Source organism: Microcebus murinus, chromosome 16 (genome assembly GCF_040939455.1).
Source record: "Microcebus murinus isolate Inina chromosome 16, M.murinus_Inina_mat1.0, whole genome shotgun sequence".
Lineage (NCBI taxonomy): Eukaryota > Metazoa > Chordata > Mammalia > Primates > Cheirogaleidae > Microcebus > Microcebus murinus.
In genome coordinates, this window is record NC_134119.1 from 33,749,005 (window position 1) to 33,766,290 (window position 17,286).

Genomic DNA, 17,286 nt, shown 5'->3' on the forward strand with positions numbered 1-17,286 from the left:
CAAGTAGCTGGGACTACAGGCATGCGCCACTATGCCCGGCTAATTTTTTGTATATATATTTTTAGCTGGTCAATTAATTTATTTCTATTTTTGGTAGAGACGGGGTCTTGCTCAGGCTGGTTTCGAACTCCTGACCTTGAGCAATCCGCCCGCCTCGGCCTCCCAAAGTGCTAGGATTACAGGCGTGAGCCACCACGCCCGGCCTTAAAGTTAATTTTTGTCATTAATCTCAGAGTATCGGTTATTCACGTACCACCTCCTGTTACCTTGATGACTAATAGCTGGTATGTAAGTGACTCCCTGTGCCGAGGTCTTGAGCCATCCCAGCACTGCCTCTTCATGTCTAGCATAAACCAGCTCTTCGTCCCTTCATCTACCCCTCTATCCACCTCCCTCTTCTCCCTCCAACTAAATTAAGTTCACTTCATGTTAGATTTTGTTTTTGTTGTTTAAGGTAAACCATTTTAGATATATTCACTTAAAATTCACTTGAATTTGTCTAGAAATCTTAAATTGACTCTAGTAGGATATTCCAGCAAAGAATCATGGAAAATTTTATAGGGAAATAACAATCAAATTTCTTACATTTTATCAATGATGTTGCCAACTTTATGTTGATATGCTCTACGGTGTAAACAGTTGCGAGTGTGGAACATGTCATACAGATTTCCAACCTCCTGCAGGAAAACATGAAATAAATATTAAGGTAGGATCAAATTATGTTAACCTTATTAATAGATAAGTACATAAGAGAAGGAAAAGGGATGGTGGCAGATAAGAAGGCTATGCACAGGGGCTATTTCATTAAAAGCCCTAGCTTACTAAAAAACAGGGAAGCAGAATTAGTAAAGCTACTTATTGGTTTGCAACTTTCCGTTTTTAGTATACTAAAATCTACTGCATATTCTAACTCTGTGACAGGTTCTGTTTTAGGCATCTTAAATGTATCTTTTAATCCTCCCAATAATTCTAGGAAACAGGTATAATTCTTGTGTTCTTTGTTCTTGACAGAAAGACTTTCTATAGTACACTATACTAGTTACATGACTGCCATCTAGCAGGGACCTAATGATTTCAGTAGTTAACCTTTGAACAACGGGGGTTTGAACTTTGCCAGTTATGTGGATTTTCTTGTTTCTGCCACTTCAGAGACAGCAAGAACAACCCTTCCTCTTCCTCAGTCTACTCAATGTGAAGATGACAAAGATGAAGATCTTTATGATGATTCCATTCCACTTAATGAACAGTAAATGTATTTTTTCTTCCTTGTGATAAACTTAACATTTTCACTAGCTTACTTTATTATAAGAATACAGTACATACACAATATATGTCACATACAAAATGTATGTTAATCAACTATTTAAGTTATTGGTAAGGCTTCTGGTCAACAATAGGCCATTAGTGATTAAGATTTTGGGGGAGTCAAAAGTTATACCCAGATTTGACTGTATGGGAGGATCAGCACCCCTAACCACCACATTGTTCAAGGGTCAACTGTATTCTGAAATACTAATATAGTAATTAAAACTGAGACTCTGGAACCAAACTTTCTGAGTTGAAATTTAATCTCTGCCACTTATAAATTGTATGCTTTCTTTGTGCCTTAACTTGCTCACCTGTTAAATGGGATAATAATAGTTATCTCACAGGGTTATGAAGATTGAGTTGATTCATCTAAAGCACTCAAAACAGTGCCTAGCACAAGCCGGGCACAGCGGTGTGTGCCTGTAGTCCCAACTGCTCAGGAGGCTGAGGTGAGAGGATCACTTGGGCTCAGGAGTTCAAGACCAGTCTGGGTGACATGGTGAGACCCCCGTCTTAATTAAAAACAAAATAAAACAAAACAAAACAAAACAGAAAACCAACCATACAAAAAACCCCACAAAACAAGTGCCTAGCATGAAACTCATTAAATGTCAATTTTAATATTATTATTATTTAATAATGCAGTGCAAATGAAAAGAGTTTTTTTTTTTTTTTTTTTTGAGACAGAGTCTCGCTTTGTTGTCCAGGCTAGAGTGAGTGCCGTGGCGTCAGCCTAGCTCACAGCAACCTCAAACTCCTGGGCTCGAGTGATCCTTCTGTCTCAGCCTCCCGAGTAGCTGGGACTACAAGCATGCGCCACCATGCCCGGCTAATTTTTTATATATATATCAGTTGGCCAATTAATTTCTTTCTATTTATAGTAGAGACGGGGTCTCGCTCTTGCTCAGGCTGGTTTTGAACTCCTGACCTTGAGCAATCCGCCCGCCTCGGCCTCCCAAGAGCTAGGATTACAGGCGTGAGCCACAGCGCCCGGCAAGAGTTTTAAGATATTTACAAATGCTAGACATTAAAGAGATTGATGATTTGTTAATTTCTCCAATTTGGGCCGGGCACAGTAGCTCACGCCTGTAATCCTAGCACTCTGGGAGGCCGAGGTGGGCAGATTGCTCGAGGTCAGGAGTTCGAAACCAGCCTGAGCAAGAGTGAGACTCCATCTCTATTATAAATAGAAAGAAATTAATTGGCCAACTAATATATATAGAAAAAAATTAGCTGGGCATGGTGGCACATGCCTATAGTCCCAGCTACTCGGGAGGCTGAGGCAGCAGGATTGCTTGAGCCCAGGAGTTTGAGGTTCCTGTGAGCTAGGCTGACGCCATAGCAACAGCCTGGGCAACAAAGTGAGATTCTGTCTCAAAAAAAAAAAAAAATTTCTCCAATTTGTTTAATGCTTATTTCCAGATTTCAGACCATGAAATACACTCTTCTTATTGTTTCCTCTCACACAACTTACCTTATCTCTAGTACAAATTAGCATCTTATCATCTACTTCACAGACACGAGCAAATTTAATAAAGCGCTTGTAATCAAAATTATTTTGGATTCCAAGATGATGGCAGTCCCTAAGAAGGATTCCAAAGCAGAGAGATAAAATTTGTCAAGGAAGCTGTATCTTAAATATTAACCCTAAATTTATGTAAAGATTTTAAAGCTACTTTTCTGAAGTATTTAGTGCATACCTGGCAAAATAATCCCATTTGTCCACATCGATGCCATTTCTTTTATTAGCCACTATCTCATAAAGGAAGCTTTTCTCTTTAGGACGCCCTTTATATGGCCACTGGAAGACAAGAAAACCCACTGAGAAGTTTTAGGATAGGCACCAAATCTATACACAAGCAAAGCAATTACATTAATCTAAAAATTATAAACAGATACCTGACTAGGAATATGAGGTAAGTTACAAGGTTCTATTCTTTCCTTCTTCAACTTCATTACTAATAGAAAGGGAAAAGAAATGCTAAGATATATGATAATCTATTAATACTAAACTTTCTTGTGCCACTGCAAGGATCTTAATTCTATTACACTTCCCATAATCAACAATTTTTGTGTTTTGTTGGTTTTAAGGCTTTTTTAAAATATAAAATCTACTTATAAACTATTAAGAATGTTCCTTAAATGACAATGCTTGAATTCATGCATTAAAACAATACTATCTTTTAAAGTGGCTATATCTAGTCTAAATAACATACATTGTTCAAAGCATTTTTGGAGTTCCAGTTTTTGGAAATAGAATATTTACTGCAAAACCCATCTCTTTAGCTTACGTCTTATAAATAGATTTGTATATATTTGAGCAAAAAACCCTAAAAATCATAGGGGAAAATCATTTTTCTGTTTCTTTTTTAATTTAACAAAATAAAAGATCAAAAAGGAAACAAAACATCTTCGTCTGAATGAGTTCAACTATTTTCTAGATCATCATATATTTAAATATTTCAAATATGGTCATTTTAATGGTTAAACAAGATGTAGACTTTACATTTCCAAACAAAGTTACTTTAGGCCTCTATATAAAATATTACGTAAATATTCATTAAAAAAGGATTTATATATTTTAATTTTGGGGGTAACTTTTAAAGAACTCAAGAGGTAGAAAATAATATAAGCTTTTATTTTCTGCACTAAATAGTAGAAATATATAACTTATATTTTATCATTTAGCCTCTAAAATAGCCAAATGTGTAGCTCTAAAAATACAAAAGACTAGATGAAAAGGACCAGTCAGTTCAAATAAAGTTGTATGAAAACTTACCACAGAATCTTTTTTGAAAGGTGATTCAAGTGGTCCTGTAATTTGTTCCTTGATAAAGCAAATATCTTCTTCAGGAACAAGACCATAGTATTCCATGACAGCTTTGAGTCCATTAGAATTAATTAGGTGCTCAAACATCTTAACTGAGCCCTGTTCATGCTAGGAAAAGTCAGCACAATGTGGTGTGTTATAAACTGCAGCCCATTGGGGGCCCGATTACCAAAATTATACTTGCTTCTAGATAATTCTGAGATAAGGTTCTACTGCATATTAATTGTCTAGTTTCCAACTACAGCCTTGCAGTCATTTAAAACTCTTGTCAAATATGTCATTATTTTACTTGTCTACAAACCTTTTAGAAACCATATTCATTGGCTGGGCGAGGTCGCACACGCCTGTAATCCTAGCACTCTGGGAGGCCAAGGCGGGCAGATAGCTCGAGGTCAGGAGTTAAAAACCAGCCTGAGCAAGAGTGAGACCCCGTCTCTACTATAAATAGAAAGAAATTCATTGGCCAACTAATATATATATATAAAAAAATTAGCCGGGCATGGTGGCACATGCCTGTAGTCCCAGCTACTTGGGAGGCTGAGGCAGAAGGATTGCTTGAGCCCAGGAGTTTGAGGTTGCTGTGAGCTAGGCTGATGCCACGGCACTCATTCTAGCCTAGGCAACAAAGCGAGACTCTGTCTCAAAAAAAAAAAGAAACCATATTCATTATTGCATAAATATATAATATTTAATACATTTGATAAACTATAATCATTTATAGTATTTGGAAGAACATTACGGGGTCATACAGATAGAATCCCATTTTAATAAATATCACTATAAAATTTATACACACACACACACACACACACAGATATGTTTTTTTTTGACACAGTGCCACTGTGTTATCCAGGCTAGAGAGCAGTGGCATCATCATAGCTCACTCAAACTACTGGGCTCAGGTGATCCTCCTGCCTCAGCCTCCTGAGAAGCTGTGACTACAGGTGCACCTGGCTAATTTTTTAAATTTTTTTGTAGAGATGGGCGTCTCACTATGTTGCTTAGGCTGGTCTCCACTTCCCAGGCTCAAGCAATCCTCCCTATTCAGCCTCTAGTTCTGTTTTGCAAACAGCCTATAACATGTAAAGTTACAACACCTGTTAGCACTCCTATCTAATGGTGAGAAGGGGTACCTGTAAACTTGCCAGTAAAAACAAAAGTATCAGAGCTCTGGAGTCAAGATATGGGTTAAAATCTCAAATGAGCCTCAGTTTGCTCATCTGTCTCTGCTCACTCATCCACAATCAATGTAAAGATCAAATGACTTGAAGACATCTACCCTATGCCACATCTTACCAAAAACTAACTCAAATGAAAAACAAAATCAGAATGGTCCTACAACTATTTTAAAAAATTGAATCAAGGCCGGGCGCGGTGGCTCACGCCTGTAATCCTAGCACTCTGGGAGGCCGAGGCGGGCGGATTGCTCGAGGTCAGGAGTTCGAAACCAGCCTGAGCAAGAGCGAGACCACCTCTCTACTATAAATAAAAAAGAAATTAATTGGCCAACTAATATATACAAAAAATTAGCCGGGCATGGTGGCGCATGCCTGTAGTCCCAGCTACTCGGGAGGCTGAGGCAGGAGGATCGCTTGAGCCCAGGAGTTTGAGGTTGCTGTGAGCTATGCTGACGCCATGGCACTCACTCTAGCCTAGGCAACAAAGTGAGACTCTGTCTCAAAAAAAAAAAAAAATTGAATCAAGATGCATATAATAACAAAGAGGACAAACATTAATAGTAACTTTAGGGTGGAGAGATTTAGCAGTCACTGCCTTAATGAAATCAGCAAAGTTAATATTACTAGTAATTAGAATGCATATGACAATGTGGATTTTTTTTCTAGTGTCCTTAAGATTTCTTTGAAGGAAATCACTTTTCTTGTTTTGCATGAGGGTCAATGGAATGGCCACAAAATATAGAATTTGAGACAGTCTTATAATAAATAAGGTAGCATTTTACAAAGCATTATAGGATCTTTGTAATTCTTTTCTCTATACTGAAATTTTAACATTTTTTTCTGTTTTACTTCATTGTTTTAAAATTGAAAACTTCTTTTAAAACTTAAAAAAATATTACTAGTAATGACTGAACTAGACTTTAGGTGCCCCCTGGTATGATAGATACCCTATCAAGGACATATCACATTTTGATGTTACTCTGTCAAAAATGCATAGCTTGACTCTATGAGGAAACATTAAACTGAAACTCAAATTGAGGACCATTCTACAAAATAGTTCACCTGTTCTTAAAAAAATGACAAAGTCGGCCGGGCGCGGTGGCTCTCGCCTGTAATCCCAGCACTCTGGGAGGCCGAGGTGGGTGGATTGCTCGAGGTCAGGAGTTCGAAACCAGCCTGAGCAAGAGTGAGACCCCGTCTCTACTATAAATAGAAAGAAATTAATTGGGCAACTAGTATATATAGAAAAAACTAGCCGGGCATAGTGGTGCATGCCTGTAGTCCCAGCTACTCGGGTGGCTGAGGCAGGAGGATTGCTTGAGCCCAGGAGTGTGAGGTTGCTGTGAGCTAAGCTGACGCCACGGCACTCACTCTAGCCTGGGCAACAAAGTGAGATTCTGTCTCCAAAAAAAAAAAAAAAAATGACAAAGTCATGAAAGATAAAGACTAAGGAACTGTTCCAGATGGAAAGAAACTAATGAGAAATGGTAACTAAATGCAATGTTTAATACTGGATTACATCTTGGACCAGGGAAAAAAGGGCTTTTCCCTCATTTTCCATATAGACAATTGGTGAAATGTGAAAGTAAGTCTGCATCAATATTAATTTCCTGATTTTGATCATTATACTCCAGTTATGTAAAAGGATGTTCTTGTTTTTAGGAAATACCCACTGAACTAATTAGGAATAAAAAAGTATGTCTAGCTTACTTTCTAATGGTCCAGAAAAAAAAATTATATATGAAGAGAAAGCATGTTAAAAAGAAAACATGGCAAAAGAGAAAACATGTTAAAAAGAAAACACAGCAAAACGTTAACATTTGGCAAACATGGGTTAAAGGTTTATAAGAATTCCTTGTACTATTTTTGCAACTTTTTTGTGTGAAATTATGTCAAAATTAAATGTTAAAAATTCAATCAGTAGTTGAAAAAGAATTTCCCTTAAAATAATAAAATATGGTTGCCTGTGTTTTTTTTCTCTCTTTACTAGAGATCCAAGAAGTGCAGAAAAGGAAAAAAGGAAAAAGAAAGAAAAAAGGTGTAAGAGTTGGAAAAGAAGAAAAATACATTATTTGCAGATGCAGAAACTGATATACCTTGAAAACTCAAAAGAATCTATAAAGTTTTTTAAAATAGTTAGCAAAAGAGCAGTTTTAAATATATAAATGCCAACTGTTTATGAATATATTAGCAAATTAGAAAAATTTAAGTTTCATAAAGGCAGCACAGACAATAACTAAAAGTATAAGGAACTTAGGAGTAAATATAGCAAAAGATATATATAAGATTGTTATGGAGGCTCACACCTGGAAATGGTGGCTCATACTCAGCACTTTGGAAGGCTGAGGTGGGAGGATTGCTCGAGCCCAGGACTGCTTGAGTTTGAGACCAGCCTGGGTAACACAGCAAGATCCTGTTTCTACAGAACATAATAGAAAAAATTAGCCAGGTGTAGTGGCGAACGCCTGTAGTCCCAGCTACTCAGGAGGCTGAGGCAGGAGAATCGCTTGAGCCCAGGAGTTTGAGGCTACAGTGAGCTAAGATGACGCACTGTACTCTAGCAGGGGCGACAAAATGAGACTCACTTTCAAAAAATCCAAAACCAAAACAAACAAACAAACAGAAGTATGTTGACCTAAAAGGAAGAAGCCAAGGCAAAATTAATATAGAGAGTTTATTAGGGGCCAAGGTTGAGGACTGCAGCCTGGGACAAACTTCCAAGTTGCCATGAGGAAAGCTCCAGAGAATAAAAGAGAGGCTCAAGTTTTAAAGAAAACAAGGAATCAAAAGAGGAGACAATTATGGAAGTTGTTGATCAGGAATTCTCATTGGTTTACAGAAATAAGATTGGTTAGTGATTGGCTATCTTTTGTTGAACAACAGGGTGTGGTATTTTATGATTGCCTGGCAGTCTAGCATCACATAGCAAATGGCTTCAAGATGTAATTATTTAGCTCAAGTGGGAGTGACACAATTGCTCTTTCACTCCAATGCCTCTCTGGGCCTGTTAATTTAAAGGGGCTTGTATTCCTTAGACGTAAGTTTCTTTTCTTCTTTTTTCCCCCCAAAAGTAAAAATAATTAAGTGTGAAACAGAATAGAACCCAGAAAGATTCATCATATATGAGAAGTTAATAAATATTGGGGTTGGTATTATAGATCAGTGGAGAAAGGATGAACTATTCAAAAACCAATGATCTAAGAGCGAGACCCTGTCTCTACCATAAATAGAAAGAAATTAATTGGCCAACTAATATATATAGAAAAAATTAGCCAGGCATGGTGGCGCATGCCTGTAGTCCCAGCTACTCGGGAGGCTGAGGCAGGAGGATTGCTTGAGCCCAGGAGTTTGAGGTTGCTGTGAGCTAGGCTGACGCCATGGCACTCACTCTAGCCTGGACAACAAAGCGAGACTCTGTCTCAAAAAAAAAAAAAAAAAAACAAAAAACCAATGATCTGTATTTTTTTAAAAATTAAATTTCTTGGCCAGGCGGGGTGGCTCATGCCTGTAATCCTGGTACTGTGTGAGGCCAAAGCAGGAGGATCGCTTGAGATCAGGAGTTTGAGACCAGCCTGAGCAAGAGTGAGACTCTGTCTCTACAAAAAATAGAGAAATTAGCTAGGTGTCATGGTATATGCCTGTAGTCCCAGCTACTCAGGATGACTGCTTGAGCACAGGAATTTGAGGTTGCAGTGAGCTAAGATGAGGCCACTACAGGGAGTGGCTTATAGAGTAGCCAGGGACACATACACATAAAAACACACACACACACACACACTCATACAAAATTTAGATTTCTCCCAAACACATAAAGAAAAATAGATTCCCCATGAGCTTAGGATTTACATGTGAAAGGCAAAAAAATTAAAGAAAAAGACTTGGTAATGGCTGAATAGATCCTATTAGATCAACTGTGCTGGCAAAAACAACTATAATCTCTGGACAACTCCTTGAAGATATTGGAGAGGGACCAAAAGCAAACAGATGTTAGAAGAAAATCAATAATTGGAAGGGAAAGGTATTGAGCAATATTCCAGTTTTATGGCTTTTAGCCTGAGGGCAGGCTCCAAAGGGAGGGGGGAACTGGTGAGAAACCATCCTTTATTACTGGTTAGAAGAACTAGAGTAGTTCATCAAAACTTAAAAATTGGCCAGGCTCGTTGGCTCACGCCTGTAATCCTATCTCTCTGGGAGGCCGAGGCGGGCAGATTCTTTGAGCTCAGAAGTTCGAAACCAACCTGAGCAAGAGCGAGAGCAAAGAGCGTCTCTACTATAAATAGAAAGAAATTAATTGGCCAACTAATATATACACAAAAAATTAGCCGGGCATGGTGGCGCATGCCTGTAGTCCCAGCTACTCCGGAGGCTGAGGCAGAAGGATAGCTTGAGCACAGGAGTTTGAGATTGCTGTGAGCCAGGCTAATGCCACGGCACTCACTCTAGCCTGGGCAACAAAGTGAGACTCTGTCTCAAAAAAAAAAAAAAAAAAAATTTAAAACTTCTGTTTCTCAAAAGGTATCATTAAAAAATGAATTGGCAAGCCAGAAACTGGGGGAAAATATTCATAATGCACATATCTAACAATATTTATAAAGAATCCCTATAAAACAGTAATAGAAGAGCAAGCAATCAAATTTTTTAAATGTGCAAAATTATGAAAGAGTTCTTCACAAAAGAAGATATATCAATAACAAAGAACAGGAAATGGTATTCAACATACATTAGAAAATGCAAATTAAACTGCAAAATACCATGTGACATTAATTAGAAGAGTCAATCGAAAAGACTAAATCTTGGTGAGGCTGCAAAACAACTAGAACTGTCATATGTTGTGCTGGCAGTGTAAAATGATACAACCACATTGGAAACACGTGGTAGTTTTTTATAGAGTAAAAATGCATGTACTATGACCTAGCGATTCTACTCCTAGGTATTCACCTAAGAGAAATGACATATTTCCACAAAAATTTTGTACAATAATGTGCATAGCAACCTTATTTGTAACAGCCAAAACTAAAAACAACCCAAATTCCATCAAAAGAAGAAAAGATAAACAAATTGTGACTTATTCTCCCAACGGAATACTACCGTAATAAAAAGGGATCAACTCTAATTCATGCAACATGAACAAATCTCAAAACCACTATGTTGAGTAAATAAAGCAAGACATAAAACAGTACCCATAACATATTCCACTTATATCCAGTCTAAGAACAGACACAACTAATTCATGTTTATAAAATTCAGAAGGTGATAGTGGGCAGAGGAATGGGAAGTGAATCAAAAAGGGCATAAGGGAATTTTCCAGGAAGATGAAAATGTTCTATGTCCTGACTAGGGTAATGGTTACATGGATATAACGCTTGCCAAAACTCACTGAACTATACACTTAAGATCTGTAAAATTTATTGTATGTGAATAGGAAAGGAAAGGAAAAAGGAAAGGGAAAGGGAAGAAATAGTGTTTAACATGTAAGAAGCTTTCAATATATATATTTTTTGAGATATAGTCTAGTTTTGTTGCCCAGGGTAGAGTGAGTGCCCTGGTGTCAGCCTAGCTCACAGCAACCTCAAACTCCTGGGCTTAAGCAATCCTACCTCAGCCTCCTGAGTAGCTGGGACTACAGGCATGCACCACCATGCTCGGCTAATTTTTTCAATATATATTAGTTGGCCAATTAATTTCTTTCTATTTATAGTAGAGACGGGGTCTCGCTCTTGCTCAGGCTGGTTTCGAACTCTTTACCTCGAGCAATCCGCCCACCTCGGCCTCCCAGAGTGCTAGGATTATAGGCGCGAGCAGCCTAGCTTTCAATATTAATATCCTTTTCTACTCTAGTTCCAGAATATAATGTGGTAAAAGCTGGAGGGACAACCTAACTTTACTTTTCAAAAATTTATTCAAAAAATATGGGTCAGCCACCTGCAAATGCCTAATTATAAAATGGTTCATTTACTATATATGACAAAACTTGGCTGGCAACAATTACTTCATGGTCATATAAGTGAGTCAAAACCAAAGGTGGCCTTTTATTTTTTCATTTTACAGTTGTACAATTGAGTAGAAAGAGCATTAAACTGGCAACTGGTTTTCTAGTGCTGGTTTTGGCATTTAACAGCTTTATGATTTTTGGTGCATGAATACATTTCCAAGAGTTTCAAGTTCCCTTACTTGTAAGAAGGGAGATAATGGCCAGGCGAGGTGGCTCATGCCTGCAATCCTAGCACTCTGGGAGGCCGAGGCAGGCGGATCATTTAAGGTCAGGAGTTGGACACCAGCCTGAGCAAGAGTGAGACCCCATCTCTACTAAAAAAATAGAAAGACATTAATTGGCCAACTAAAAATATATAGAAAGAATTAGCCAGGCATGGTGGAACATGCCTGTAGTCTCAGCTTCTTGGGAGGCTGAGACAGAAGGATTGCTTGAGCCTGGAGTTTGAGGTTGCTGTGAGTGAGGCTGATGCCACAACACTCTAGCCTGGGCAACAGAGTGAGTCTCTGTCTTAAAAAAAAAAAAAAAAAAGAAGGGAGATAATGATAACTTCCATACAGATTACTATGAGGATCAAATTAAAACATATTAATATATGTGAATGAAAGCACCTTAAGAACTGTAATGGGGAAGTACACTGTAACACAGTAGTGGAAATAAATACTTTAACTAAATAACCTACTTCAATATTTTTATTGACTATTGAACATACATACCGTCCATTTCAACTCTGGGCGAGCAAGTGGAATAAATCTTCCATCAAACATATGAGAAAATGGCCCATGACCTTAAAAACAAAAGCAGCCTTAAAATGAGAAAAATGTTTGTAAATTAAACACTTCAATCTTTTTAGTTTAACTTGAATATCAACAGAAATTAATAACCTATAAATATATCACAAAAAGGGACAAATCCTTTCTTTGTATTTTCTAAAACAAGAAAACAAGAAACAGGAGCATATAGGAAAGTAAACTCTCCATACAGAGATCTCCAGTCACCAGAGCTTACATATCTGATAAAAGGACATTTTTCTGTTTGTGTTTTATTTGTTTGTTTGTTTGTTTGTTTATTTATTTATTTATTTATTTTTTGAGACAGAGTCTCACCCAGGCTAGAATGAGTGCCATGGCATCAGCCTAGCTCACAGCAACCTCAAACTCCTGGGCTCAAGTGATCCTACTGCCTCTGCCTCCCGAGTAGCTGGGAGTATAGGCATGTGCCCCCATGCCTGGCTAATTTTTTTTTTTTTGTATATATATTTTTAGTTGGTCAATTAATTTCTTTCTATTTTTAGTAGAGACAGGGTCTCGCTCAGGCTGGTTTTGAACTCCTGACCTCGAGCAATCCATCTGCCTCAGCCTCCCAGAGTGCTAGGATTACAGGCGTGAGCCACCACACCCGGCCTCTGTGTTTTAAAGACATGGAGCCTCACTATATTTCCCAGGCTGGAATACAGTGGCTATTTACAGTGTGATCATTGCACACTACAACGCTCAACTCCTAGGCTTAAGTGGTCTTCCTATCTCAGCCTCAGGAGTAGCTGAGGCTACAGGTGTGCTCCATCACACATGGCTTGATAAAAGGAATGTTAATTCCAAAACTGTTTGGAATCTTCAGATTGAATATTTTTTATTAAGAGAACAGTTTTAAGACGATCCACTGGCGTACAGGAAGAAAATATTAGTACTTTATTTTATTATTCTCAACCTTTAAAACACCTATCTTTATGAAAATGTTATAATGCACATAATATATTTTATAATAAATATACACATATTGAGGCTGTGTTTTGGCATTTTTACTGGTGACATGGGCAACCAAAAGTAAAAATCATGCCGGGTGCGGTGGCTCACGCCTGTAATCCTAGCACTGGGAGGCCAAGGCGGGCGGATCGCTCCAGGTCAGGAGTTCAAAATCAGCCTGAGCAAGAGTGAGACCCCGTTCTCTACTATAAATAGTAAGAAATTATTTGACCAAGTAATATATATAGAAAAAATTAGCCAGGGCAGCTACTTGGGAGGCTGAGGCAGGAGGATCACTTGAGCCCAGGAGTTTGAGGTTGTTGTGAGCTAGGCTGATGTCACGGCACTCACTCTAGCCTGGGCAACAAAGTGAGACTCAGTCTCAGGAAAAAAAAAAAAAAGTAAAGATCACTAGTAGTTTCTTATTAATGAGTGATTTTACAGTTCCATATTTTTTTTCTCTCTCTCCCTCTCTCTCTCTTTCCGACAGGGTCTTGCTTGCCCTGTCACCTGGGCTAGAGTGTAGTGGAATCATCACAGTTCACAGCAGTAGCTGGGAATAGAGGTGCACGCTACTACATACTAATTTTTTTTTTTTTGTAGAGGGGCTTCTCGCTCTTGCTCAGGCTGGTCCCCAACTTCTGGCCTCAAATGATACTCCTGCCTTGGCCTCCCAAATAGTTTGGCAACATTTAATAATTTGAAACTTCCACAACTCTGACATTGTTAGAATTTCCACAGAAGTGAGTTAGTTGGCTTGAGAGGAAGTGCACCTGGACCAGCCCTGGGCATTCTCTTTGTATGTCACAGTCTTACATAAATGCTCATTATTATAACGCTCAGACTCCTGGGGACAAGCAAAGGTTTCCCAATGATTCTCAGAAATCTCCAGGGGGACACAAAGAGAGTGCCCTATCCTATTTAAGTATCTAGATGTTGAAACAGAGATACCTCCTTTCTCATGCCTTGAGGGCATATACAAACTCTGAGGATCCTTGAATACTTAGTAATAAATACAAGGATAGAGGTAAAAACCCCCATGACAGTCCCTTTTCTCTTGCTCTGTCAAAGGAAAAGGATGATATTCTTTTACTTGGATTAAAGTGGCCCAAAACCACACACTGAATCAGAAAAGGAGTTCTTTAAATGTGTTAATCTACTAGGGCAGATTAGGTATCATAAATATGAAAATAAAAGGCTTGGACAAAGTAGCTAAGGCAAAAATGGCAATTTTATTTCAATAAGAAGGATAAGGCCAGGCGTGGTGGCTCACACCTGTAATCCTAGCACTCTAGGAGGCCAAGGTGGGCGGATTGCTCAAGGTCAGGAGTTCAAAACCAGCCTGAACAAGAGCGAGACCCGTCTCTACTATAAATAGCAAGCAATTAATTGGCCAACTAATATATGTATAGAAAAAATTAGCTGGGTATGGTGGTGCATGCCTGTAGTCCCAGCTACTCGGGAGGCTGAGGCAGCAGGATTGCTTGAACCCAGGAGTTTGAGGTTGCTGTGAGCTAGGCTGACGCCACGGCACTCACTCTAGCCTGGGCAACAAAGCAAGACTCTGTCTCAAAAAAAAAAAAGAAGGATAAAAGAAAAATCAAATTTATAGCATCCTAAAAACAATAGTAAGAAAATCTCACTATCAAAAGCCCTTTAATATAACTCGTAGCAAAGATGCTTACCATGGGAAATTCACTGAAAGACTGCAAGAAAATAAAATAGCAATGTTTTGAACTTATGAATCACTTTAAGAAGAAACAAGGACATATTTCTATTAATGTTAACTGAAGAATTAAAACACAATTTCCAAGCTGGGCACGGTGGCTCACGCCTGTAATCCTAGCACTCTGGGAGGCTGAGGCGGGCAGATTGCTCGAGGTCAGGAGTTCAAAACCAGCCTGAGCAAGAGCAAGATCCCGTCTCTACTATAAATAGAAAGAAATTAATTGGCCAACTAATATATATATATTAAAAAATTAGCCGGGCATGGTGGCGTGTGCCTGTAGTCCCAGTTACTGGGGAGGCTGAGACAGGAGGATACTTGAGCCCAGGAGTTTGAGGTTGCTGTGAGCTAGGCTGACGCCACGGCATTCACTATAGCCTGGGCAACAAAGCGAGACTGTCTCAAAAAAAAAAAAATAAATAAAACACAATTTCCATATTTCTCTTGGTCTGTTTTTCTTTTTTGTTTGTTTGTTTGTTTTTAAGAGACAGAGTCTGCTCTGTTGCCCCAGCTGGAGTACAGTGGCCTGATCATAGCTCACTGTAGCCTTGAACTGCTGGGCTCAACGGATCTTCCTGCCTTAGCCTCCCACGTAGCTGGGACTACAGGCACATGCCACCACACCTCATTAATATTTTTTATTTTTTGTAGAGACAAGGTCTCACTGTGTTGGCCCAGGCTGATCTCCAACTCCTGAGTTGAAGCAATCCTCCCACCTTAGCTTCCCAAAGTGCTGAGATTGCAAGTGTGAGACACTGCCCCCAGCCTGATTTTTAAATTTCAGAGACAAATAACATGCTATGATTTTACATAACAACGCTGGCTCTTTGTGCAGCTTACCGAGATCATGACAAAGCCCAGCAATCTGAACACAGAGCATATCTCGTTCACTTATCTGCAGCTCTGGTTGTTTTTCACATAGTGCACGAACTAGACATCCTGCAAGATACCCTACCCTGCAGAGCAAAAACACAAAAAGTCACTCTTTCATTTGAAAGATAAATGATACTTCTGATCCTTAAGAATTTTGATATGTTTTCTCAAACATTCTACTATTTCTAGGACAATTTTATAGAATAGTCTATTTCAGAACTAGACAGAAACACGTACAAACAGAAACCCAAAAGCAGAACCTCTGGCTCAACATCAGTAATCATTAGGGAAATGCAAATCAAAAGCACAATGCAATAGCATTTCATACCCACTAGCATGGTTACTATAAAAAAAAAAAAAAAAAAACCCAGAAAATAACAAGCATTAGCCAGGATGCTGAGAAACTGGAACCCTTGTCCACTGCTAGTAAGAATGTATAATGGTGCAGCTGCTATGGAAAACAGTATGATGGTTCCACAAAAATTAAAAATAGTAGTATCATAATGATCCAGCAATTCCCCTTCTGGGTATATATCCAAAAGAACTGAAAGTAGGATGCTAAAGAGATATTTGCACATTTATTTCATAGCAATGCTATTCACAATAGTCAAGAGATGAAAGCAACCCAAGTATATCCATCGACAAATGAATAAATAAAATGTGGTACATACATACAATGAGATGTTATTCAGCTTTAAAAAGGAGATAAATTCTGACACATTATGACCTATATGAACCGTGGGGACATTATGCTAAGTGAAATAAGCTAGTAACAAAAAGGCTAATACTGTACGATTTCACTAAGATGAGGTACCTAGAGTACTCAAATTCATAGGAACAGAAAGTGGAACTGTGTCATTCCCAAGGACCGGGGGAGGGGGAAATGGAGACTTATTGCTTAATGCGTATATATAGCTTAACTTTTGCTGTTGGTGGCACAACAATGTCAATGTATTGAATACTACTGAACCGTACACTTAAAAATAGTTAAGATGGTAAATATTACATTCTGTGTATTTTACAACAATTAAAAAAACAACCACCAAGAATCTCTGGCTTTCCAATGTTTACAACACTGAAGATAAAGTGTGTAACAAATGTTAAATGCATTTTCAGCACTTCCTTCTGAGAGTCATTCCTAAATGAATATATCACCTTTCTTTTCCCATGAACTCTAAGCTCCATGAAGGTACAGATGATTGTTATTTTGTCACAGTTTGGCATGGTATTGAATAAATATTTGTCAATGAATGACTGAACATTTGAGTATAGATCCATGTGTTCTAGCTAATTAAAAATGCTTTAAAGCAAACAAAAAACCAAAGTAATACACTATGAGTACTTCATGAAAATCTGGAAAACTGTCTAGTTCTTCCCTGTCCATGTCCTTTTAGCTCTACATTTTATAAAGTAAAAGCAGACCAAAGTCTCAGCTTAGTTTTATGCTAACAAAAGCATCACTTTCTCTAAGATTATGAATATTTTCCTGACTTACACAGTTCATGATAGATAAGAAAATGATCTGGTTTCAAAGAGCAATTCTTTGAAAGACTAAATAGAGGCTATAAGAAAATTAAATGGTCAAATTGACAGAGTTAGTTATATCATTAACCAACCCTAATAGCTTTTAAATAATA

The 17,286-nt window shown here is 38.2% G+C and overlaps 1 protein-coding gene across 2 annotated transcripts in view; it reads right to left on the minus strand.

Moving 5' to 3' along the window:
• The window catches only part of SAMHD1 (SAM and HD domain containing deoxynucleoside triphosphate triphosphohydrolase 1), a 52,320-nt gene that overhangs the window by 20,260 nt on the left and 14,774 nt on the right, over positions 1-17,286 (minus strand). For both annotated transcript variants that reach the window (NM_001309948.1, XM_076010786.1), the window contains 6 exon segments: positions 586-677; positions 2,783-2,891; positions 3,009-3,109; positions 4,088-4,246; positions 12,025-12,095; positions 15,617-15,732. In NM_001309948.1, coding sequence (NP_001296877.1) covers positions 586-677; positions 2,783-2,891; positions 3,009-3,109; positions 4,088-4,246; positions 12,025-12,095; positions 15,617-15,732 — 648 coding nt within the window.